This window comes from Antechinus flavipes, chromosome 3 (assembly GCF_016432865.1).
Source record: "Antechinus flavipes isolate AdamAnt ecotype Samford, QLD, Australia chromosome 3, AdamAnt_v2, whole genome shotgun sequence".
Lineage (NCBI taxonomy): Eukaryota > Metazoa > Chordata > Mammalia > Dasyuromorphia > Dasyuridae > Antechinus > Antechinus flavipes.
In genome coordinates, this window is record NC_067400.1 from 612,256,043 (window position 1) to 612,276,037 (window position 19,995).

The 19,995-nt window shown below is 48.1% G+C and overlaps 1 protein-coding gene across 4 annotated transcripts; it reads left to right on the forward strand.

Moving 5' to 3' along the window:
- The first annotated feature begins 2,017 nt into the window (after positions 1-2,017).
- Positions 2,018-19,345, forward strand: DMKN (dermokine). 4 transcript variants are annotated; one of them, XM_051988943.1, is made up of 22 exons: positions 2,018-2,620; positions 2,850-3,014; positions 3,151-3,207; positions 3,499-3,546; positions 3,715-3,786; positions 5,156-5,200; positions 5,528-5,584; positions 5,795-5,821; positions 6,355-6,411; positions 6,557-6,619; positions 7,494-7,541; positions 7,653-7,697; positions 9,948-10,016; positions 10,238-10,285; positions 10,478-10,525; positions 12,840-12,896; positions 13,219-13,266; positions 14,731-14,778; positions 15,126-15,191; positions 18,168-18,194; positions 18,301-18,348; positions 19,019-19,345. In XM_051988943.1, the coding sequence occupies exons 1-21, from the start codon at positions 2,231-2,233 to the stop codon at positions 18,346-18,348; spliced, it is 1,533 nt and encodes a 510-aa protein (XP_051844903.1). In that variant the 5' UTR covers positions 2,018-2,230; the 3' UTR covers positions 19,019-19,345. The 4 variants fall into 4 exon arrangements, with proteins under 4 accessions (XP_051844903.1, XP_051844904.1, XP_051844905.1 ...); XM_051988944.1 differs by having other exon boundaries at positions 18,301-18,344; XM_051988945.1 differs by lacking the exons at positions 5,528-5,584; positions 5,795-5,821 and having other exon boundaries at positions 2,019-2,620.
- Positions 19,346-19,995: the final 650 nt, after the last annotated feature.

A 19,995-nucleotide genomic window follows, 5' to 3' on the forward strand; every position in this document is an offset into this window, starting at 1 on the left:
TGAGGGTTTTTAGGGTGGGAGATCTATGTTTTCTTTCATAACATAACTTTTATGGAAATGTTTTACATAACTTCACATGTGGTTTCTTATTGGGGGCCGGGGATAAGAGAAAGAATCTGGAACTCAAAACCAAATGTAAAACATTTACAACAAATATATTTAAAAATTGTTTTCAATGTAACTGGGGAAAACTATTCAATAAATATAATTTTGTTGCTGATGTTTCTGTTCTTCTGAAATGTCTCTCTCCAAAGTGACCAATGATCCCAATGCCCTTTTCTCATTGACCTCTCTGCAGCCTCTTCTTCTCCCTCCCTATAAGTCACTTAATGATCTCATCAGCTCCCATGTTTTTGGTTACCATCAGAGAAAACTCTTGAATTCTATTCTCACATCTCCAATTGTCTATTCGATATCTCAAATCAAATATACAGACCCCTGATATTCCACATATTGAAAACAATTCATTATCCTTCTTCCTAAACCCTCGTGTCTTCTGAACTTCCCTATTACTACGGAGGTCACTACTATCCTCCCAGTCCTCCAGCCTCACAAATTTCCTTTCCTTTCACCCCCCCTCCCCCACCAATCCAATCTGTTGTTAAGCTCTGCTAATTTTGCTTTTATAACATCTTTTGTATGTGACCCCCTTCTTTCCCTGATCCAGCCCTCAGAATGCTCCAGGCCCTTATCCCTCCATGCCTGTGTTATTGCTATGAGCCTGCTTAGCCTCCCTGCCTCAAATCTGTCCCCATGATAGCCCATCTCCCAATTAGTTCTCAAATTAATCTTCTTTAAGTGGAGGTCTGAGCATGACCAATAAACTCTCCTGGGTCCCTATCACCTCCAGGAATAAATAGAAAAAATTCTTCCTTTGGCATTCGAAGCCCTTCACAACCTACCCCCTTTCCTAGGCTTCTGGCACTTTATTTCTTTCTTTTCTCTGCAATCCTCCATCTCCAGACTCTGGGTATTTGCCCTGATCACGTGTCATCTCAATCCCCTTCGAGAAGGAAAACAGCCAACTAACACCCCAGTCTTGGAACGCCCTCAATCCTCACCTCTGCTTCCTGACCTCCGGGGCTTCCTTCAAGTCCCAAATAAAATCCCACCTTCTCCAAGAAGCCTTTCCCAGTCCCCCTAAGAGCTGGTGCCTTCCCTTGTTTGAGTTTCTCCACTTAATCCTTTCTATAACCTGTTTATACATCTTTGTTTGCACAGTGAAAGCAGGGATTATTTTTGAATTCCCAGAGTTTAGCACAAGGTCTGGACATGTAGGGACTTAATAGATGCTTGTTGACTGACTTGAAGAGTTTGTGAAGAGGTATAAGGTGTAATAAGCCTGGAAAGACAGTCTGGACTCTAGTTGGGAAGGACTTTAAACAGACATCTGTAAGTGATTGTTGGGGCAATAGGGAGCCATGGGGGGCTTTTGAGCTTGGTTAGAGCTGTGCCATTTTGGCAGCAGTGGGAAGATGAACTGAAGGGAGGAGCAGAGATTCGAGGCTGACCAAAATTCAAAATGACAGAGATGAAAACACAATGGAAAAAGACACTCCCAAAAGGCAGGGACTGAGAGAGAGATCTAGAAAGAGAGAGAGAGACAGAGATCTTGTTCCACTCACGTGTCTTTGCTGCCTCGTGGCAAAGCTTCCCATTCAGGCCGAGCCAACACACTCAGCTGTTATTCTCCATCCCCGCTCTTGAAGGGCTGTCCCTACCTGGGCGTTCTCCCTCCCCAGGTATGCCCTCGCATCCACCTTCAAGTGAGACCAATGGTTTCTCTCCTGGGCTGCCCTTCTCCCCACCCAGCGCTCTAAATTCCTTCGGTTAGGAAACTGGGATATTCTCTGTCCCTCCCTGCCTCCTCTCCTAGCTCCCTCCCATTGCAACACAGACATTCAATTATAGCTCATTACCTTATCGTCAGCTTGGCCGTGAATCACTGGGGGCGGAGGGGTCTGGGGGCCCACCCCATTTTGTCACCTCCCTCTCCCTGTCAATGTATAAGGAGCAGTGGCTGGAGGAAGGATTCTGGGGAGTCAGGGAACCAAGGAAAGAAGAGAGGGCCATTGACACAGAGGGGAGGCTGACGGGAGGTTGAGAAAAGAGGGAACTAGAGGAAGGAGAAGAGAAACCAGAAGGAGAAGGGAAAGTGTGAGACAAGAAGAATAAAACCTTAAAAAAAAAAAAAAAAAGAAAAAGAAAAAGAAACGAAGAGGAGGCAGAGATGAAACTGGAGGAATTCCTCTTTGGCCTTATATTGTCCCTGTCCTTCAGGGGCAGCTGGGGAGCCCCCCTGGATGCAGAAGGGCCCGGGGGCTTGGCTGCTGGAGGAGAGGTTGCGGAGAGGCTTGGGGAGGCTGTTGGCGAGGGGCTTGGAGAGGCCGTGAGACATGGGTTTGAGGAGGCTGTTAACCATGGAATTAGGGAAGCTATTGGTCCTGGAGTGGGACAGCCATTTGGTCATGGGTTGCAGGATATAGGGAACGCCATCAATCATGCCGGGAGTTCTGTGGGCAGAGAGATCAGTAATGTCGGGGAGACAATCGGTCACGGGGCTAATAATCTAGCCCATCGTCCATGGCTGGGGATCCATCATGGCGCCAGCAATCCTAATGTGAGTGGAAGGGAAGAATGAAAGAAGTGGGGTGGGGAGGAAGGGTCTTGGGGCAGATGGATCGTGTGCATCCAGAAAACTGGCACAGGGATAGGGTTCGAATGTGGCCTGTCATGGTCTCTGTTGCCTTTCTGTCCCTCTTTCTCGGTGGCTTTTTCTCCATCTCTTTCTCCTAGTGTCCCTTCCCAGTCAGTAAAGGACGCCAACTCCAAGGATGCTCTCTTTGCAGACACACAATGGACTGCTCTCATCTGGAGGGCACAGGATCCTTGGAAGCGGCTCTCACAATGGTCATGGGCTCTTGGGAGGGCATGGAGGTACAAGCAGCGGTGGAGCCAGTTCTCAAGGAGGTTTACAGGGCCAAGGAAGCCAGGGCAGCTCATCCGGTCTTCAGGTAAAAGAAACTATCCCATGATCCTCCACTAACTACTAGTCTTCTCCCTCAAATCATTCAACTCCCTCCTCCCCCAGGACTGCCACCCTAACCCACCTGTTCGTCACCTGTTATTTCCCTCTCTCTCTCATCGTAGGGCGGTAATTCAGGCAGCGGAAAGCTGGTAGAGAGGAGCAGCAGCCAGGAATCAGGGGTAAGAGGGAAATCTGGGGAGGAGGCCGGTGGGAAGAGGGATGCTGTAGACTAGAGAAGATGGTGGTGGGTGAGGAAAGAGAGGTGAAAAGAGAATTAGGAAAAGTGGGGAAAGCAACGAGGGGAAGACAGGAGAATAAGTGATGAGGAGGAAGGCCTTTGGGGGGAGAGGGAAAGGAGGGAGGACAGGGATGATCTCAGATCTAGAGGAATACGCTAGATTGGAAGGGATTCAAATTCTGACTTGAGGAAACCCGAACTTCCTAATTCCTCAATCTACTTTTCCCCTTAGTGCACCAACCCCCCCTCCTCTGGGTCAGACAGTGGAAGCGTCTCTGGGGTAAGAAGATATGGGAAAACTGAACTATGTTCCGGGGGTGGGGAAGTCTCTCCCTCACCCATTCCAGGTGTCCTCTCCAGGAGGGGAGAGGAGAGGGAGGGGAAGGCGGGAGGATAAATGGAGGTAAACATCTTGATTTCTCTGACTGTGTCACTTCCTTTCCCTTAGGGAGGCAGTAACTCCCAAGGATCCAGTGGCAGCGTCAGCAGTACTCCAGCCTCCTATGCAAACTCCCCAAAGGTGAGCCTGGTGTCACAAACAGAAGGTGGCCACCCCTCCCTCTGACTTCCGTCCCCTCAGCAAACACCTGTCAGGTCCAAAGAGCTGGGGCTTCTGCCTTTGGCCAGCATCCAGCATCTTGGGGGGTGGTAGAAGGGTCCTTGTCGGGATAAGGTGGAAAAACACTCACGACGGCCTAAAAGGGCCAGCCAAGCTCCCAGAGCCGGGACAGAGGCCATGGATCGGCTCGTTTAAGAAAGGAGAACAGAAGGAGGGGTGAGGAAGGGGAAAATGGCTTATGAATCACAGCATCATTAATGCAGAGAGCTAGGAGAGATCCCAGGGACTGTCCCGTCCACTCCCTCATTTTGCAGAGGAGGAAACTGAGACCCAGGTGATGTCACCGAGGTTCAAGTGGCAGTCAGCCTTTGAACCTGAAATCTACTTGTAAAGTACCTTTTCTAACCATCCTAGGCTCAGAGGCTGCAGAGAGTCAGTCAATTAACAAGCATTTGTTAAGGACTTATCTGTGTGCCCCGCCCTAGTGCTGGGAATGAAAAAAAGGGCAAAACCAGCTCTTGCTCTGCAGTTTACAATCCTTTTTATTATTTTTTATTTTTAATTTCTATTTACTTATTTATTTTATGTTTATTTATTTATTTATTGTTTTTGCCCCAGTTACATGTAAAAAAGAATCCCCCCCCTTTTTCTTTTTTCTTTTCTTTTCTTTTTTTTTTTTTTGGGAGGCAACTGGGATTAAGTGACTTGCCCGGGGTCCCACAGGTAGGAAGTATGAAGTATCTGAGACTGGTTTTGCACTCCGTCCTCCTGACTCCAGGACTGGTAGTCTATCAAAAAGACTTTTTTAACCTTTGTTTTTAAAACTTTGAGTTCCAGAATCTTCCCCTTCCTCCTCCCTACTCCCCGTCATTGAGAACTCAAGCAGTTCAATATAGGTTCTATATGCCCAGAGCTTACAATCTGACGGGGGAGACTATGTACATACAACTATATACAGATAAGAAATATACAGGATAAGTGGGAGACAGCCTTAGAGGAAAGGCTCTAGAATTCTGGAGAGGGTAGGAAAGGATGAAAGTATAGCTAAGACTTGAAGGAAGTCAGGAGGCAGCGGGAGGAGAGAGTTCTTTCCTGAGAGGAAGCCGGTGGGCTGGCAAAGCCTTCCTGCAGAAGGTGGGACCATTAAGGAGGAGAGCAGTTATGACTGGACCACAGTCCCATGATAGAGTGATGAGAGAGAAAAAAAGGGAGACAGCCTTCACTATGGTCAGAGACCATCTCCTCTGGTCCTGGCTGGCTGATTTTGCACTTTAACCCCCTTCTGCATTCATTCCTTCCCCCAATAACCTTATTCGAAATCTTTGCCCAGGCACCAAGCCCAGAATCAACCACTAGCGGAGGCAGCAGCAGCCAGGTGAGCTCTCTGAAGAGTTTTCTGATTTACTGCGTTTTAGGAGGCGGTGAAGGATGAAGATTGTTCCCTAGACCCCTTCCCTACATCCTGACCAAGATCTAGCCTCAATTTAAAAGATAGCTTGTTATCCACGTCTCTTCCATAATAAAAAAACACAGATGGGAAGCCATAATTTTGTTTTCCAGCCCGTTGAGAAGGTGGGAAGGGATGGTTGGGGACAGGAGGAGAGAGAAGCAATTAGTTGTTGACCTATAAAGCCTGGGTGCATTGGTTATCACACTTATAAGTCCTTCTATGGCAACCTCAGAATTCTCCCTCTTTTTTCAGGGATCTACTTCATCTTCTGGCAGTGGTGGAAGTAGCGGAGGCAAAGGCGGTCAAGGGGTGAGCGTGTGCTGGGAAGGGTGGATAGTGGGGATTAAAAATAGCACTAAGGATTGGGGGCGTGGGACTAGATTGGGGTGTTAGGATGGGGCTCAAGGCCCGATTTGGGATTTGGTTCATTGGGGTGTGACTGAGTTCCTGTGATGTTATGGTCTGGCTTTCTAGTGCCAAGGTCTACCCCTAAAACTTTCTCTTCTTTTCCCTTCTCAGTGTGAAAATCCGGACAGTGGAAGCCAGGTGAGCTTCAGAAGCTGTTAATTGCCAGTTACCATCGTCATTCTTACAAGGAACACTACTCTTAGAAATCAATAATCTCAGCCCCAATTCTGCTTACCACTTACTCCATTTTTATATTTCAATCTCAACCTGATACCAACTGTGGGGTACCCTCGGTCCTAACAGGAGCTCTGCAGCTTTTACTAGAATTAAATAATCCAATAAAATATATGAGGGCATGGGAATAAATGCAGAATTCACACCGCAGGAGCAAGTCTCTACAAGTCTTAAGCAGCCAAGTCTGTGCCAAGGTACATTACATACCAGGACAAATTTTAAATGTACACCGTGGAGGTGACTGGTAAAGTCTTTGGCGAGTTATGAATATTTTTTGGCGACAGATAAGTAACTCTCCTGTTTTGTTTATTGGGTGAATCCTGATTTCATATCAGTTTTGCTTAAAGCAAGACTAGCTGACAGCATAGTCTTGGTGTATCGGTTATCACACTTGTAAGTCCTTCTATGGCAACCTCAGAATTCTCCCTCTTTTTCAGGGATCTACTTCATCTTCTGGCAGTGGTGGAAGTAGCGGAGGCAAAGACAGTCAAGGGGTGAGTGTGTGCCGAGAAGGGCAGCAGATGAGGAAGGGAGCAATCAGTCTTTAATGGGGTTAACCAGGGACAGGCTTTTCAGGGATTTGTCACCAGTTTTTGGGAAAGCAAAGCCCATTCTTGTCTGTCTCTTCTTCTCACCCAGGGAAGCAGCTCTCAGGGCAATGGACAGAGTGGAAACAAACCTGACAGTGACGCTATCATCCGGGTAAAGACTGAAGATCCTGCTTCTTAGAAAGAATAAGCCAGATTATGCCAGAAAGAAAGGGGATTAGCTCTCAGTCATCTGTGCTAAGGAAGGGAAGCTGAGGAGTGGACAGCCATCAACTTCTCTCTCTGAGTTTGCATTGTAGTTTGATCATTGAGTGGAACACACATGTATCTATGATTTGGGACTCTTAAGGTCTTGAATAATTGATGCGATGTGAAAGATCTCACTGGGAAGAAGCTGGAAAGGAAATTCTATTCCTGTCTGCTTTCTCACTCACAGACTGAGGAAAAGCCTCTATCTAAGTTGGATCTTTCCTCCTCTTTCCCAAACGAGCTTTGTAGAAGCAGGAGTGAGTCTCACAGACCCTAGTAGAGAATCATGGATCCCATGGGTGATCCTCTTCCCCAAATTGAAGCTTGCTGGGCTCATACCTTCCCTGGAGGAGGGTGAAGAAAATAAAGTGCTTTGATTTGCAAGGTCTCCCCTCCCAAACTCCAGTTGGGCAGCGGGGTGCTTGCGGGAATGAAAATGAATTGATAACATCAAGAAAGAACTTAAGTAAGCAAGGGAGGTGATACTCTCAACAATGAAAGGTGAAACAAGATTTTCACGCTCCACATAGAGATAGGATCAGGTTTTGCTGAGGGAGGGAGGGATCCATTGAGGGAGGGAGGTTACCTATCTATTTCATGGAGTTCCAGAAAGTCCTTTATGTCCTTATCTCCACGTTCCGAAGTCCACCCCTCTATTGGGAGAGAGTCCAAAAGTGTTTAAGGAAATCTCAACTTCTCTGAGATCATGGAGTCTTCTAGTTACTCCCAATTGTCTTCCTCAACCCCTGTCTCTAACTTTCTATTCCATTTTCCCACAGGATACACTCAATCATGGGAAAGACATCCTTGGAAGCGTCAATAACCAGGTGAGGATGGAATGAGGATCGGGTCTGAGAGGAAATGAAATTGATGGACAGGATGCCAGGTTCCCTGATCTCTGGAGGCTTGATTTTTCTCTATCTCTCTCCTCTTTTCAGGGATCTGGTCCAGCAGGACAGAATGGAGCTTCTGGGGGTAACTTTGTGAGTCCTACTTTATTTCTCCATTGCTATTCAGAGTGGTGTCTGATGGAGGAAAGTCAGATGAGACTAGCTGGGACATGATTCGTAAAGAAATATGCATTTTAAAAGTTCATATATATGTATAGCCAGAAAAAAAACCAATGCAAATTTTAAAAAAATTTAAAAAGACTTGCTAGGATATGGTCGAGTGTGGCCAACCCTACTTTTTTACATGGAGATCACCCATGGGATCCATGGTCCTCTCCTAGGTGTTGCAAGTAAAATCAGACCCAGCCCCTGCTTCTAGAAAGTACAGTTGAGCAAAAAGAACACAAACATTCACACGCTATCATGAAATGCATTAAGAATATTCAAAGAGCAAACATGTCAGGACTGCTAAGGAGCCACTGGAGCTAGTCAGAGAGGGCTTCCTGGAGGAGGCCAGATTGAAGTCATATTAAAGAATAGATGAGAGAGAGATAACTGAAATGGGTGGGACATGAAGAGGAGATGGGTAGAAAGGGTTCTTGCCAGTTGAAAAAATGAGGAAAAAAAAATCAGGCCAGAACAAAGGAGGGAGAAGAGGGAAATTAGTCAGGAGATGACTTACAGGAGAGGTATGTCCAGTTCCACCTGTCCTGATAACTCCCTGTACATTAGATAAGAGAATTTCAAAATGGGGAAAGGACCCTTTGCCAAGATCAAGGTAAAAACACTAACTCTGGAGCGAGGAAACTACTAGCTGAATTCAAAACATAAGCACATTGAGTGTTAAAACCACTTAGAGTTTTTCAAAATATCTGAAAATCTCCATGTTCAAATGCAAATGTAATGTTGAAAGAGAAAGGGCATTGGGTTGGGAGCTCTGGACAGTGTGAGCACATCTTGTTTACTGTAGTTATGAAGAGTGTGGCAATGAAGACTATGAAAGATCCTAGCTAAAGTAGACCAGGCACTATGGTTCTATTCTATTATTTTTGAATAGAATAAGGAATATCCTATTATAGTCTAATAATATTCTATCTAATTATATAAACTATGTTTATATTAATCCATGAATGGACAAGGAGGTGTTTCTATCATATGGAAACATCTCAAATTTTCCATAGTACTTTGTATGGCCTCAGCTTTTGCATTTATTTTCTACTTTCTAGGGAAGTTATTTGTTTGCATGTCTTATTGCCACTAGCACATTTTCAGTTCAATTCAATATAGCAAGAATTTAGCAAAACCCTGACAACATTAGGGATAAGGAAGAAAAAGAAAATAAAAAATGCCTCTCCTCAGGAAGTTTACATTCTACTAGGGTGGACAATATGAAGGTACATCATAAGATCATAGATCTAGAGTCCAACCCTCTCAATTTGTAGATGAGAAAATTGAGATCAAATCAGGTTAAGTGAGATTCCATGGGGAGGGAATATCAAGAGCAAGATTCAAATCCAGCCTAGAGCCAGTATTTTTGCATATGAATAAGTTCTGGGTAATCAGAGGGAGTGCAGAATACTAACAGCAGGGTGTGGCAAGGACTCTGGAGAAATCTCTCAGAAGTAGGGTTTTTGAGGTGATCTAAAAAGGAGGACAAAGATTCCAAGAGCTGTGCTTGAATAGGAGATGCACCAGGAGCTCTAACAAGGCACAAACTCTGGTTGAGTGTAAAGACTTGGTGCATAGGATCTAAGTTCCAATTCTGTTACCCCACTTAAGAGCTTTATAGCCTTGTTCATAACCTCTCCCCATCCCCATTCCTTACTTGTAAAGTGGGAAAGAAGATTTATATTTCGTGGGGTTATTATGCTGTGAGGCACAACCTTCTGTTTCTCTGTGTGTGTGTCTCTGTTGGTCTGATTCTCTGTCGTCTCTCTCAGTCTCTCTGTAAGTCTCTGTCTCTATCTCGGTGTATCTCTCTCTGTCTCTCTGTCTGTTTCTGTCTCTCTTTCTCCCCCTTCCTCTCTCCCTCCCTTCTTGTTCCTTCTACAATGCTGTGCCCTTAGTGATCATTTCATGAATGTTGCTTTTGGACATGGATGGCTAAGACTCAGGTCAGGAGAGTACGTATGTGTTTAGGAGGGGACGGTCACTGAGTCTACCAGGTTTAAGAGCTAATGCCAGGAGGGTGAGGGAGAAGGTTTCCTGTGATGCTGCTGAGGCTGCCAGGGAGAAGACCAGGGCAGAGAAGGGCTGAGGCTTGAAATGAGGTGGCGGGTGTGGGGGGGGGGGGTCTAATGCTCTCTGTGAGCATTCACTTTTCTTTGCCCCTTCCTCATACAGGGATCTGGGCCTTACTCAGCTGGAGAAAGAATAGGAGAAACTGAGATCAATAGTGGAAATGGAGTTTATGTGAGTACTGCCCTGACTGTCACGTTACATTTACATGTGCAGGGACCGAGGGAATGGGGCCACTTGGAGGCAAGGGATTTGTGGGCCCCCTATTGCCCTGGCATGTGGTCTTGCACCAAGCCCTTTTTGACCCGGGACTCAGGTGTCCAGCTGATAAATCTCATCATTTAGAGAGTCTTGGGATGACCCTCTCATCCCTTATTCTCATTTCTGTTCCTTAGAATGGTCCCAACGCTCAAGGCTTCTTCAACTTTGACACATTCTGGAAGGTGAGTCTGGTAAACAGCTTCCCCCTTCCCTCCCCTCCCGTCCCAGCTGAGCCGTTCTGTCCCCCAGTTGTCCGTAAGCCGGCTGTTCAGGTGCAAGGGTCCCTGGGCTGCTGGGTTGTGCTGGTGGTGTGCTCTTGTTCCTAGGCTCTGCCCACATTCTGATCTAATTCCATCCCTCCTTTTTCTCTGCAGAATTTTAAATCCAAGCTGGGTTTCATTAACTGGGATGCCATAAACAAGGTAAGGGCTGAGCTGGGAGGCCGGGACATATGGGTCCTTCGAGAGTAGAAGAGTGGAGGGGGAAAAGGGAGTAAGACAGGCCCAATTGAACCTCTGAGGTAGAGGGAATATATGGAGTATGTTGACATTGAGATAATCTAGTCCATCTCCTTACGTTATCAGGGAAGGGATGGGCAGGGGACTGGATATCAGAGCAAGAACTCAGGTCAGGTCTCCTGACTGAAAGTCCTAGATTATCCTGACACACCCCTAAGGATGCTGAATCCTGATTTAGGCCAGGAGGCTAGAAACAGAGGGGGATCTCTCTAGATCCTTGGAAGAGAGAGAGTATTTTGTGGGAGAGACCTGGAACCTATGGACAAGACATGGAAAGAACTCATTGATGCTTTCCCCATACAGTTCTTGATGGGTGAAGGGCTTTGTGCCTCAGTTTCCCTCTCTCTCTCTAAAGCAAGTTAATTTATCCAGTTCTCATAGTATATGGGAGCAGGGAGAGGAGATGGGGTATGAACAGTGGAAAGAGCAGGGGACCAGTCTCTGCTACCACTTATGCCAAATCGCCCCGCTGGGTCTCATTTTTCTCATAGAAAATGTGGGAAATGGTGTACGTGGTCACCATGATGCCATGTATGGAGTATGACATGGTTGATCAGGGCTGGGAGGCAGGAAATGCATGAGCAGGATCATCCCAGAAAGTCAGACTTCTGACACTTCCTTCTTGGAAGTTATCTGTACTGGCTTGCACATTTTGAGTTGACTGATCCATTTGGAAAGTGATCGCCTACTTAGAGCTCAGGAGAATGGACAGGACTGGAAGAACTTGCCAAAGGCTGAAGGGACAAGGATACATGGGTAGTTCCAAGTAGAGATAAGAGAACTGAGGAATCATGATCCCGCCCTTGCATAATGTCCAATCTGATGGAGAAGGGATCTACTCTCAGGGAGTTCCTAGTTCAGTAAGGAGACATGGTCCCTCAGGGATCATATAAAGTCAGAGAGCTTATGGTCTGGTTAGACAGATGGGACACACACCCATATAACATCTACCCAGATATTAATAGAATATCACCTTAAATGTAAACAAATATAGTGAAAATAAATCCCAGGCTGGAGGGGAAGGGAGGAATGGTCCTGAGAAGGGAGCCTTTGGAGGGAAAATTCCAGAGTGGGAATAGGGATTGGGATACTGGAAGCAGATCAGGTCAGGAGGACAGCTATTATGAAGAGACCTTCCTGCCCAATACTGGAAATTTTGATTTGGACATGATGGACAATTGAGTATCACTGGGGAGGTTCTGGGAGTTCCAAATGCGATCTAGTCCATCTTTCCTAGAACTGCCACCCCCAGCCCCAGAGCTCCCTCTCAGAGCTTATTTTTTTGCCCAGGACCAGAGGAGCTTTCGCATGCAGTGATTTCCAGACGAGGAGTTGCCAGATGGATGGGACCCTCAGGCCCCACTCCCAAATTCCCTAAAATGAGAACATTCTCTTCTCCTTTAAATAAACCGCAGCTCCCCCGTACTGTCGGTCTCTGCTCTTTCTTGCCGTCTTTTTCATGTTTAAGGGGGAGAGGGTTGGAGGGGAAGAGTGAAGGCCAAGGTTTGGGAGGGGGAGCATTGGGCAAGGGGTGGGGTCTCACCACTGAGCTCTCCCTCCAGGTCTGGTTCCTTTTATTATAATGGAGAGGGAATCCTTTTATTATTAATTCCTTTTATTATAATGGGGGAAATCCAAAGCAAAGAATGTGGGTAATGGGGCTAGGATAATAGTGCTGTCAGTCCCTGGCTCACGCATCTTCCTTTCTACTTCATTGCCCAGAAATGAGCTTTCCTACACTCAATCCACCACCTCTCCCTTAGAGGCTCCAAGCTGTCTGTGTCCAGCTCCTCCCAAGTCTTTAGTCACTGTGAAAGATTGTTGGTGGCAATGAGGTTGGGGAATGGGAGGGAGAAAAGAGAAATAGGGAGGGAGAAGAGAGAAAAACAGAGAGAGAGAGAGAAAGAGAGAGAGAGAAAGAGAGAGAGAGAGAGAGAGAGGGAGAGAGAGAGAGAGAGAGAGAGGAGAATGAGAGAGAGAGAGAGAGAGAGAGAGAGAGAGAGAGAGAGAGAAAGAGACAGAGAGAGAGAGAGAGAGAGAGAGAGAGAAGAGACAGAGAGAGAGAGAGAGAGAGAGAGAGAGAGAGAGAGAGAGAGAGAGAGAGAGAGAGAGTTAGGGCAGACAAGAAATCTCAGAGAGAAAGCCACACACACTTGAGCCAAAGGAGCAGGGAGGGAATGAGGCTCCCAGCTAATTTGCTTCCACTTTTCCTCCACAGCGACACTTCCCACGCCCCAGTACTCGGGTCTTCCTTTACTTGAGACGGCTCTGGGAGGTAGGAGAAGCCCCTCAGTCCATCTCCTCCCCTCTTTAAATGTGGCCCTCCTCTAAGCGCTCATCCCACGTGTTCTCCTCAATCTCATTTCCTCCCTAAGACCAAGACCTGGTCCACTTGTAATTGCCTCATTATGCTGCCATTTGACAAGAATTTTCACTACCGACCCCCACATCCTTGTCTCTCATCTTCATTTTGTACCTAACCCAAACCTGGTACCTGGGGCTGATCTCCATGCTAGGCCCAAATCTGTCCCTACCCCTAACACCCAGGACCTTCCCCCAATGTCTGGGAACCATCTCTTTTTTCCCTGTCCTTGTAGGATTTCAAGCAGAACACGCCTTACATCAACTGGAAAATGATCACTGAGGTAAGGGGGCTGGGGTCCCTCGCTTTGGGTCTGGGAAATCTGCCGGGCCTGCAACTTGCTGACTCAGCCCCCTGCCCTACTTAGCGCCTTTGTCTGTTTAGGCAACCATGGGTGGAGGTGGGAGTTAGGGTACAGAGGGAAAGCTATGACTCATAGGGGAGGGAGGTCCTCCCAGCCTTCCCAGGTATAAAAACCGAGGGCCTGGAGGTTGGGACAGTCCTTCTCAAGCTGCAAGAACATGAAATCGCCTACTGTCCCCGCTCTGCTGCTGCTGCTGCTGCTTAGCTTGTCGTGGCTTGGGGGGAGCCATGGCAGGGTGGGTAATGGAACGAGGGAAGGGAGGGCAGGAGAGCAGTAGCTTGGTACCGCTCGCCTCTCCCCCCACTGTCGAGTATTTTGGAGTCCTGGGCCCAGCTGATGAAGGAGACATTAGAGGGAGACTTTGGGAAGGGAAACTGAGTAAGATTAATTGGAGGTCGGCGTATGAAGAAAGATCAGGTTAAGGGCTTTGTTGATTTGGATGGGGAATGGCGGGTCTTGAAAGATCAGGGGCTCAAATGTAGGACAGTTAGGCCCTGGAAGGGTAGCCGTAATTAGGAGGCACCGAGGTCTCAAAAAGGGGGTTTGGATTTGACGTTCCGGGTCCTAGGGAGGCATTGGAGGAGTAGAGGTGGCTAGTTTGGGTCATGAGCAGGGGGCTGGCGTTGGAGGTCTGCTTTAGGCTGTGTTTAGGATGTGCATTTTTCTGGAAGGGAGGAGGTGAAGGTTGGGATGGGGTGGGGGCAACACTGTCCCCTTGCTTTGGGCTGATTTTGAGCAGAATCCAAGTCAAGCTGGAGTCTGCTGTCCTTATTTCTTTCTCTCCCCTGGAAAGTCAATCTTAGGACTCATTTATAGGTCACGGCAAAGAGTTCTTCGGGCTAGAAGCATTTTATAGACTCCTACACGGGAGTCTGGGTGTAGTAAGGGAGAAAGTGGGTGGGGGTTTAGAGAATGACAGTTATGGATGGGTTGATGGGAGCCAGGGCTGGGGGCTAGATCCTGGGAGTGGAACAGGGGCTGGGGGAGTGAGACAGGGTGGAGGCCGGCTTATTTAGGCTCACACCCAAGCAGCTGGTGTGGGGGTGAGCTTTCTCCACCTGTCGCTCCAGACCGAGGAGAGCCCAGGTGTCTGGGTTTGGGGTGAGGAGGGCGGGTCCAGATCGGTTCTCTGCCCCCCCCCAGCCCCACCCTGTGAGTGTTGAAATCAACAACCTAGATCTATCTGGGGCACCCCCCTCCCTGTCGGGCTCTCTGCCCTCTGTGTGGGCAGCTACTGGTACCCATGGGCTCCTGGGAGGGTAGGGCAGGATACCCGGGTTCTTTGAGGCCATGAAAAGTTGGGCAGATCGCCTCAGGTCCTGGGGTGGAGGGGTGGAAGGAATTGCCTGGCAGAAGCACTAAGTGCCCTTCCTCCCCTTTTAGAACGAAGAGGAACTTAATCTTCAGAAGAGGGCTGGGGGTGTGAACCAGGTAAGTCTGAGGGAGGAGCAGGGTCCCAACCTGGAGAGATGCAAAACCAAGTGTCCTTATTCCCAAGGAGCGAAAAGATGCCCCAGAAAGGGCCACGATCCCACTTTTAGAGAATCTGGGGACTGGCAATGGGAGAGTGTGAGATAACCAGAGAAAGCTTCTCGGGGGAAGGCGCTCTCTCTGTCCAACGTTGACCAAGGCTATGGGGAAGCAGAGAAGGGAGAAGGGATCCCAAACTATGGGGAAATGGGGCAGTGTGTGCTCTCAGAGGGGACAAAGGGCAAGGAACTCTGGGAAAGCAGATGAGCTGCCATGGAAACCTTCTCCCCTTCTCCCCGATCTCACAGAGCTACAATCAGCAGGCGTACCCCACTCCTCAGGCAGGACAGTACCCCTACGGAACACCAGCTAAGGTAAGGCCTGTTGAACCCTGCTCCGCCTTCCCACGGAGTCCTGCCTGCAAGTAGAAAGGGGGAAAGGGCAGCTTTCTCCATCCACCCTGGGATTACTCACATCTGGTCTCTCTCAAAGTAAGACAGGGCTAATAACAGCATCTTCCTCTCAGGGCTCTTGTGAGGATCCAATGCTATTGGTAAAATGCTTAGCCCTGTGCCTGGCATACAGGAGGTGCTTAATCAGTGCAGTTTCCTTTCTTCCTGGTCCTCAAACCCAGTCTACTCTAGCCCCATTGCTTAGCTCCAGCTGTTTTTCTACCAGTTCATGACAGGCACTCAGGAATATTCCTTCCAGTGGAGCTTCTGGAGGGGGGCATTCCCTCCACCAGTCACGTGCCCACCTACCCACCCATGCCTGCCCTTCCCGAGCGGCTTTTGTTCATGTGCTCCCATAATGTTATGACTAAATGAGCCTGATTCTCCCAGAATGGAGACCAAGAATCACACGGGAATCTCCTGTGGGGTAACTGGGTGGGGAAAAGAGAGTTCAGCAATTCAGCCATCACAATCACAGTCTCACACTCACACACACACACACACACACACACACACGCTACCATGTACCACATACCTCACTCACATGCCCACAGCTAGGGGAGAAGGGAGGGCAGCCTGAGTGAGCAGGAGAGTTAAGCCGATTGTTGGGCCGCAGCCAATTGCCCTCTCCCCTCTCAGTCACTCCTGACCAGTGATTCCAGGAGATGCTCCTGGTTGTGAGGGGCTTTCTTTCCTCATGCAAACAGGCCCTTTTGCCAGACCCCCCTGCTTCAGCTCTGTACTCCCTTTAGCTCTAATGCTTCCCACTAACTCTGATTCCCCCCCCAGCTCTGGTTCCCCCCAGCTCTGGCTGCCGCCATCTACGGTTTTCCCCCAGCTTTGGTTCTTCCCCCAGCTCTGGTTTCCCTTCCCCAGCTTTGGTTTCCTCTCCCTAGCTCTGGTTTCCCTGTCCCAGCTCTGGTTCCCCTCCCCAGCTTTGGTTCTCCCCCAGATCTCTAGTTCTCCCTCCCCCAGCTCTGGTCTCTTCTCTCCAGTTCTGGTGCTCCCCCCCAGCTCTGGTGCCTCTGGCTTTTGCTCTCTCCGTCCTCACCTGGGCCTTTGTGCTTTCCTGTAGTCCTTCTGGACTCCGGTTAGATCTCCCCTTGTCAGGTCCCACCTTGATTCCCTTTACAGGTGCTGTGTAACATCCCACACGTGTCTAGTTATTGTCATGTCCTGTTCCCCACCAGAATGTGTGGGCAGGACGGGTGTTTTTGCCTTTCCCTGCATCCCAGAGATGCTTATTCCACTTTTTCAGACCTGGCACCTAAGGGAATGTTTAATAAAAGCTTACTGGCTGGCTAAATCACTGACCCAGTTAAATGACTTGTCCAGGAACACACAGTACATGTTAGACACAGGAGGGCAATCCCCCGGCGGGCTCTTTGTCACTAGGCCAGGCTACACTGGGAATTCAGACTGGTCCTAAAGCCAGCCACAGAGCAGGAAGCCAGCCATGGAGCAAGCCAGACAGAAAATCTTTGGGATTCAGTGTCTGCTCCATATCTAGATAACCAGGTTGGGTGCCAAGGGAAGGGAGAACAGAAGAGAGTGGGATAAAAAAAAAGGAAGTCAGGAAAGTGGCTGAGGGTGTGATGATTAAATCAACAAGGAGAGACACAGGGCTGCACCTGGGATGTCTCTGGCATGAGGAACAGGCTCCTTCCACCAAAGAGGTCCCCACCCCTTTAGAGAACTGCCTGGTGCTACACGTGTGCCAGGGCCAGAGCATTAAGCCCCAGCTCCAAGACTCTGTACTCAGCCACCCTCCTGCCAAAGGAAAAACACAAACTTTCTAAAGGCTTTACAGAGGTTTGCTTTGCTCTAAAGTCTGGGATTTTTTTTTTATTGCAAAGGATGCAATTTTAGAAAGGTAATCAATAGGACAAATAATAAGCAAGTGTAGGCAACTAGGTAGACTTTTCTGGAGGGTCCTTTGAGCAGACAAGGGTTTCTGCTCCTAGGAGAGGAGAGAGGAAGAGGGAAGAATGGGATGACCTTTCCAAGGTTCTCTGAAGGATGGGAGGAAAGTCTATAAAGCCAACATGGAGAAGCTCTCAACTTTCAGTGCTGAGAATAGGGATACTATTAGCATTGTGGATTATATTGGGGCAAATGTTCAGGTGCTGGGAATCTCTGGGACCACATCCTTCTTCTCCCTCCCCTCCCCTCTTTCTTATTTCCTTCTTTCCTTTCACGCTTCCTCCTTCTCTTTGTCCCCTCATCCCTCCTTCTCTTCTTTTTTCCTCCCTCTTTTCTTCTCTTTCCTTCTCTCTCCTTCCTTTCTCTTCTCTTTCCTTTCCCTTCCTTCTTCTAAACCCATCTCATCCCTCTCTCTCTTTCTTCTTCCTCCCATCCCATTTTCCAAGCTCCCTTCTAGCTCTAAACAGATAATTCTATTGATTCATTTGAATAGAACAGAACTAGGAAAGTAAATTTGACTCTCAACTATTTAAAGAGTGGGATGAATTCCCAAGCCAAAGAAAAATTGCTTTTGAGGTTTCTCCCTCTGCATTAGTTTCATTTTAAATGTCACTTGTAACCCAATGAAGTACTTGGGAAAAAATTGGATAGGGGGCTTCTGGATTCTGAACTCTTGGCTGGGGGACAGGATTGGGAAAAAAAAGAGGACAGCTCTGGGGTCCTGATCCCATGGACAGAGAAGGAAATGGAGACTGTTGAGATCATCCTGAAACCCTGGACAGAAGAGATGGTTGGGAGTGCTAAGGACAGGGGGATCGCTCTTCTCTCTGGACCTGAGTTTCTTCGCTAATAAAATGAAGAGGCCAGACTCTTTTAGGCCTCTCTCAGTTTTATAGCCTACGATTCCATGATTAGAACAGATCAATGAAAGCTGAATGCCTTTCTCAAACCACCAATTTGATCTTGTCTCCACAGGGAGGGCACAATGGATTAGCTTCCTCGGTGAGTAACGGGGAGAACCGGGGTCTCTAGAACTGGAAGGATGGAGAAAGAAGGGCTGGGACCCTTGTGCCATCCGGTCCTCTCAAACGTTCTACCTTTTGTTTAGGCTTCTCGGGCACAGCCGGACTTGCTCCAGTGGGTGAGGTTTTGGTAGGTGAGTTTCAGAATGGACTGAAATGAAACCAAATGAATCCATAAATCCGTGGGTCATCTCCTTGGAGAAAGGAGGGACCCTGGGAGGGTCGCTCTCAGGATTCAGCCAGTCTTCCGGATTGGGGAAGAGATCCCTGGAGGGATGTCTTCAGGAGCCAGTCAGCCAGGCCTCTGACTTGGGGAGGAAGCTGCAGGAAGCAAGGAACACATTCAAAGGGAGGTAGACAAGGTTCACATTGGAGTCTATTGCTCTGAAGAAAGCTGCAGGATCCCTGACTGAAGTGAGCTAATTGGGGAAGAGGGAAAGAAATAGGAATATGCTGAGTGCAATCCCATAAAGGAGGGCATTGAGCTGGTGAGCTCTTGAGAGGTTTCTGGGAGGTTAATTGGCCAGTGGGTTTGGGAGAAGGCAGGAGACGTGAGCTTGTGGAGCAGAAGAGGAGGGGGCTTGCAAAGAGGGGTAGCAGCCTCTGTCAAGGCTGAAAGGCAGAAACATACATCCTGGGTGGGAGAATTGAGTTTAACAGCAATGAATTAAACTTAGATGAGCTAAGCTATAATTAGCTAAACATAGATGAGTTTAATTAGCCCATATTCAGGAAAGGGATAGGGAGACTGGAAAGAGTGTGCCTGGAAAGCTTTTAACATTTGTCTTCTCTCCTCTCTTTTAGAGCTCATAGCTTCCAGTCATGATGGGCCGGCACACCTACTCTGAGGACCTCAGCCCACTCTACCCCTGCCCAACACCACCACCTGCCTGCCCCTTTCCCTGGTACCGGAGACCCCTTTTCTTGCACAGACCCCATTTTTTAGTCTTTGTGTACCCATCCTCTTCTCTGGTATGTGACAATAGCCTGAACAGGTGGCCTGAACCCTGAGAGACGAGCAATATTCTCTCTCTCTAATCTAGCGGTTGCCATGACAATTGTACAGAAGGTACTTGCTGCTTTCTTTAGGGGTTTTCTCAGTGGAAATAAAACAAAAATGTTATCTGTAAATCTTTCTACTGGTCTTATTCCTCCATTTTAAATGAAGGAGGAGGAGGAGGTAAATAAAGAAATTTGGGGCACAGCCTTTTCCTGTCCTCTTAACATTTATTTATTTTTTAAAAGGCTGGTTTCCCCCTCTGGCACAGGCTGGAGTTCAGGGACTGATCATCAGGTTCGCCCCCTCAGGCAAACAGGGAAGTCACCGTGCTGGGCAAAGCTACTAGCTCAGGAGAGCCACCAGCCTCGGCCTTCCAGGGAACTGCAAGCATAGGATTTCACCTTTAGCTCCCACTGGCCCGTGGGGTACAGCACAAAAAGGGGCAGTGGTGGATCTGCAGCGAAGGAAGCCCAATCTTAATCTTCTTCTTCTTCTACAAAGTCATCTTTTGACTTGCTCTTGTCTTACTTTCTTCCATTCACAAAATCAGGAGACTATCGCCCATCCTAGTCACCTCCCAACCCTTGGGTGAAAAGAGGGCTCAGTGAAGCTGCAATCAGCCTGGTCAGGGCCAAAATGAACCCCTGGGGAGCACTCAGAGAGAGAGAGAGAGAGACCAATAGTAGAGAGATAGTCAGAAAGAGAAACACAGGGAAGGAGAGAGAGTCAGAAATAGAGCAGAGACAGAGACGGAGAGTACAGATGTAGAGAAAGACATCAC

Excerpts from the sequence above, each read along its gene's own strand:
- DMKN (XM_051988943.1), top strand. The coding sequence starts at position 2,231 with ATGAAACTGGAGGAATTCCTCTTTGGCCTTATATTGTCCCTGTCCTTC. Across the intron at positions 3,208-3,498 it reads GCAGCAGCCAGGAATCAGGG|TGCACCAACCCCCCCTCCTC; the intron begins GTAAGAGGGAAA and ends TTTTCCCCTTAG. Across the intron at positions 10,017-10,237 it reads ATAGTGGAAATGGAGTTTAT|AATGGTCCCAACGCTCAAGG; the intron begins GTGAGTACTGCC and ends TCTGTTCCTTAG.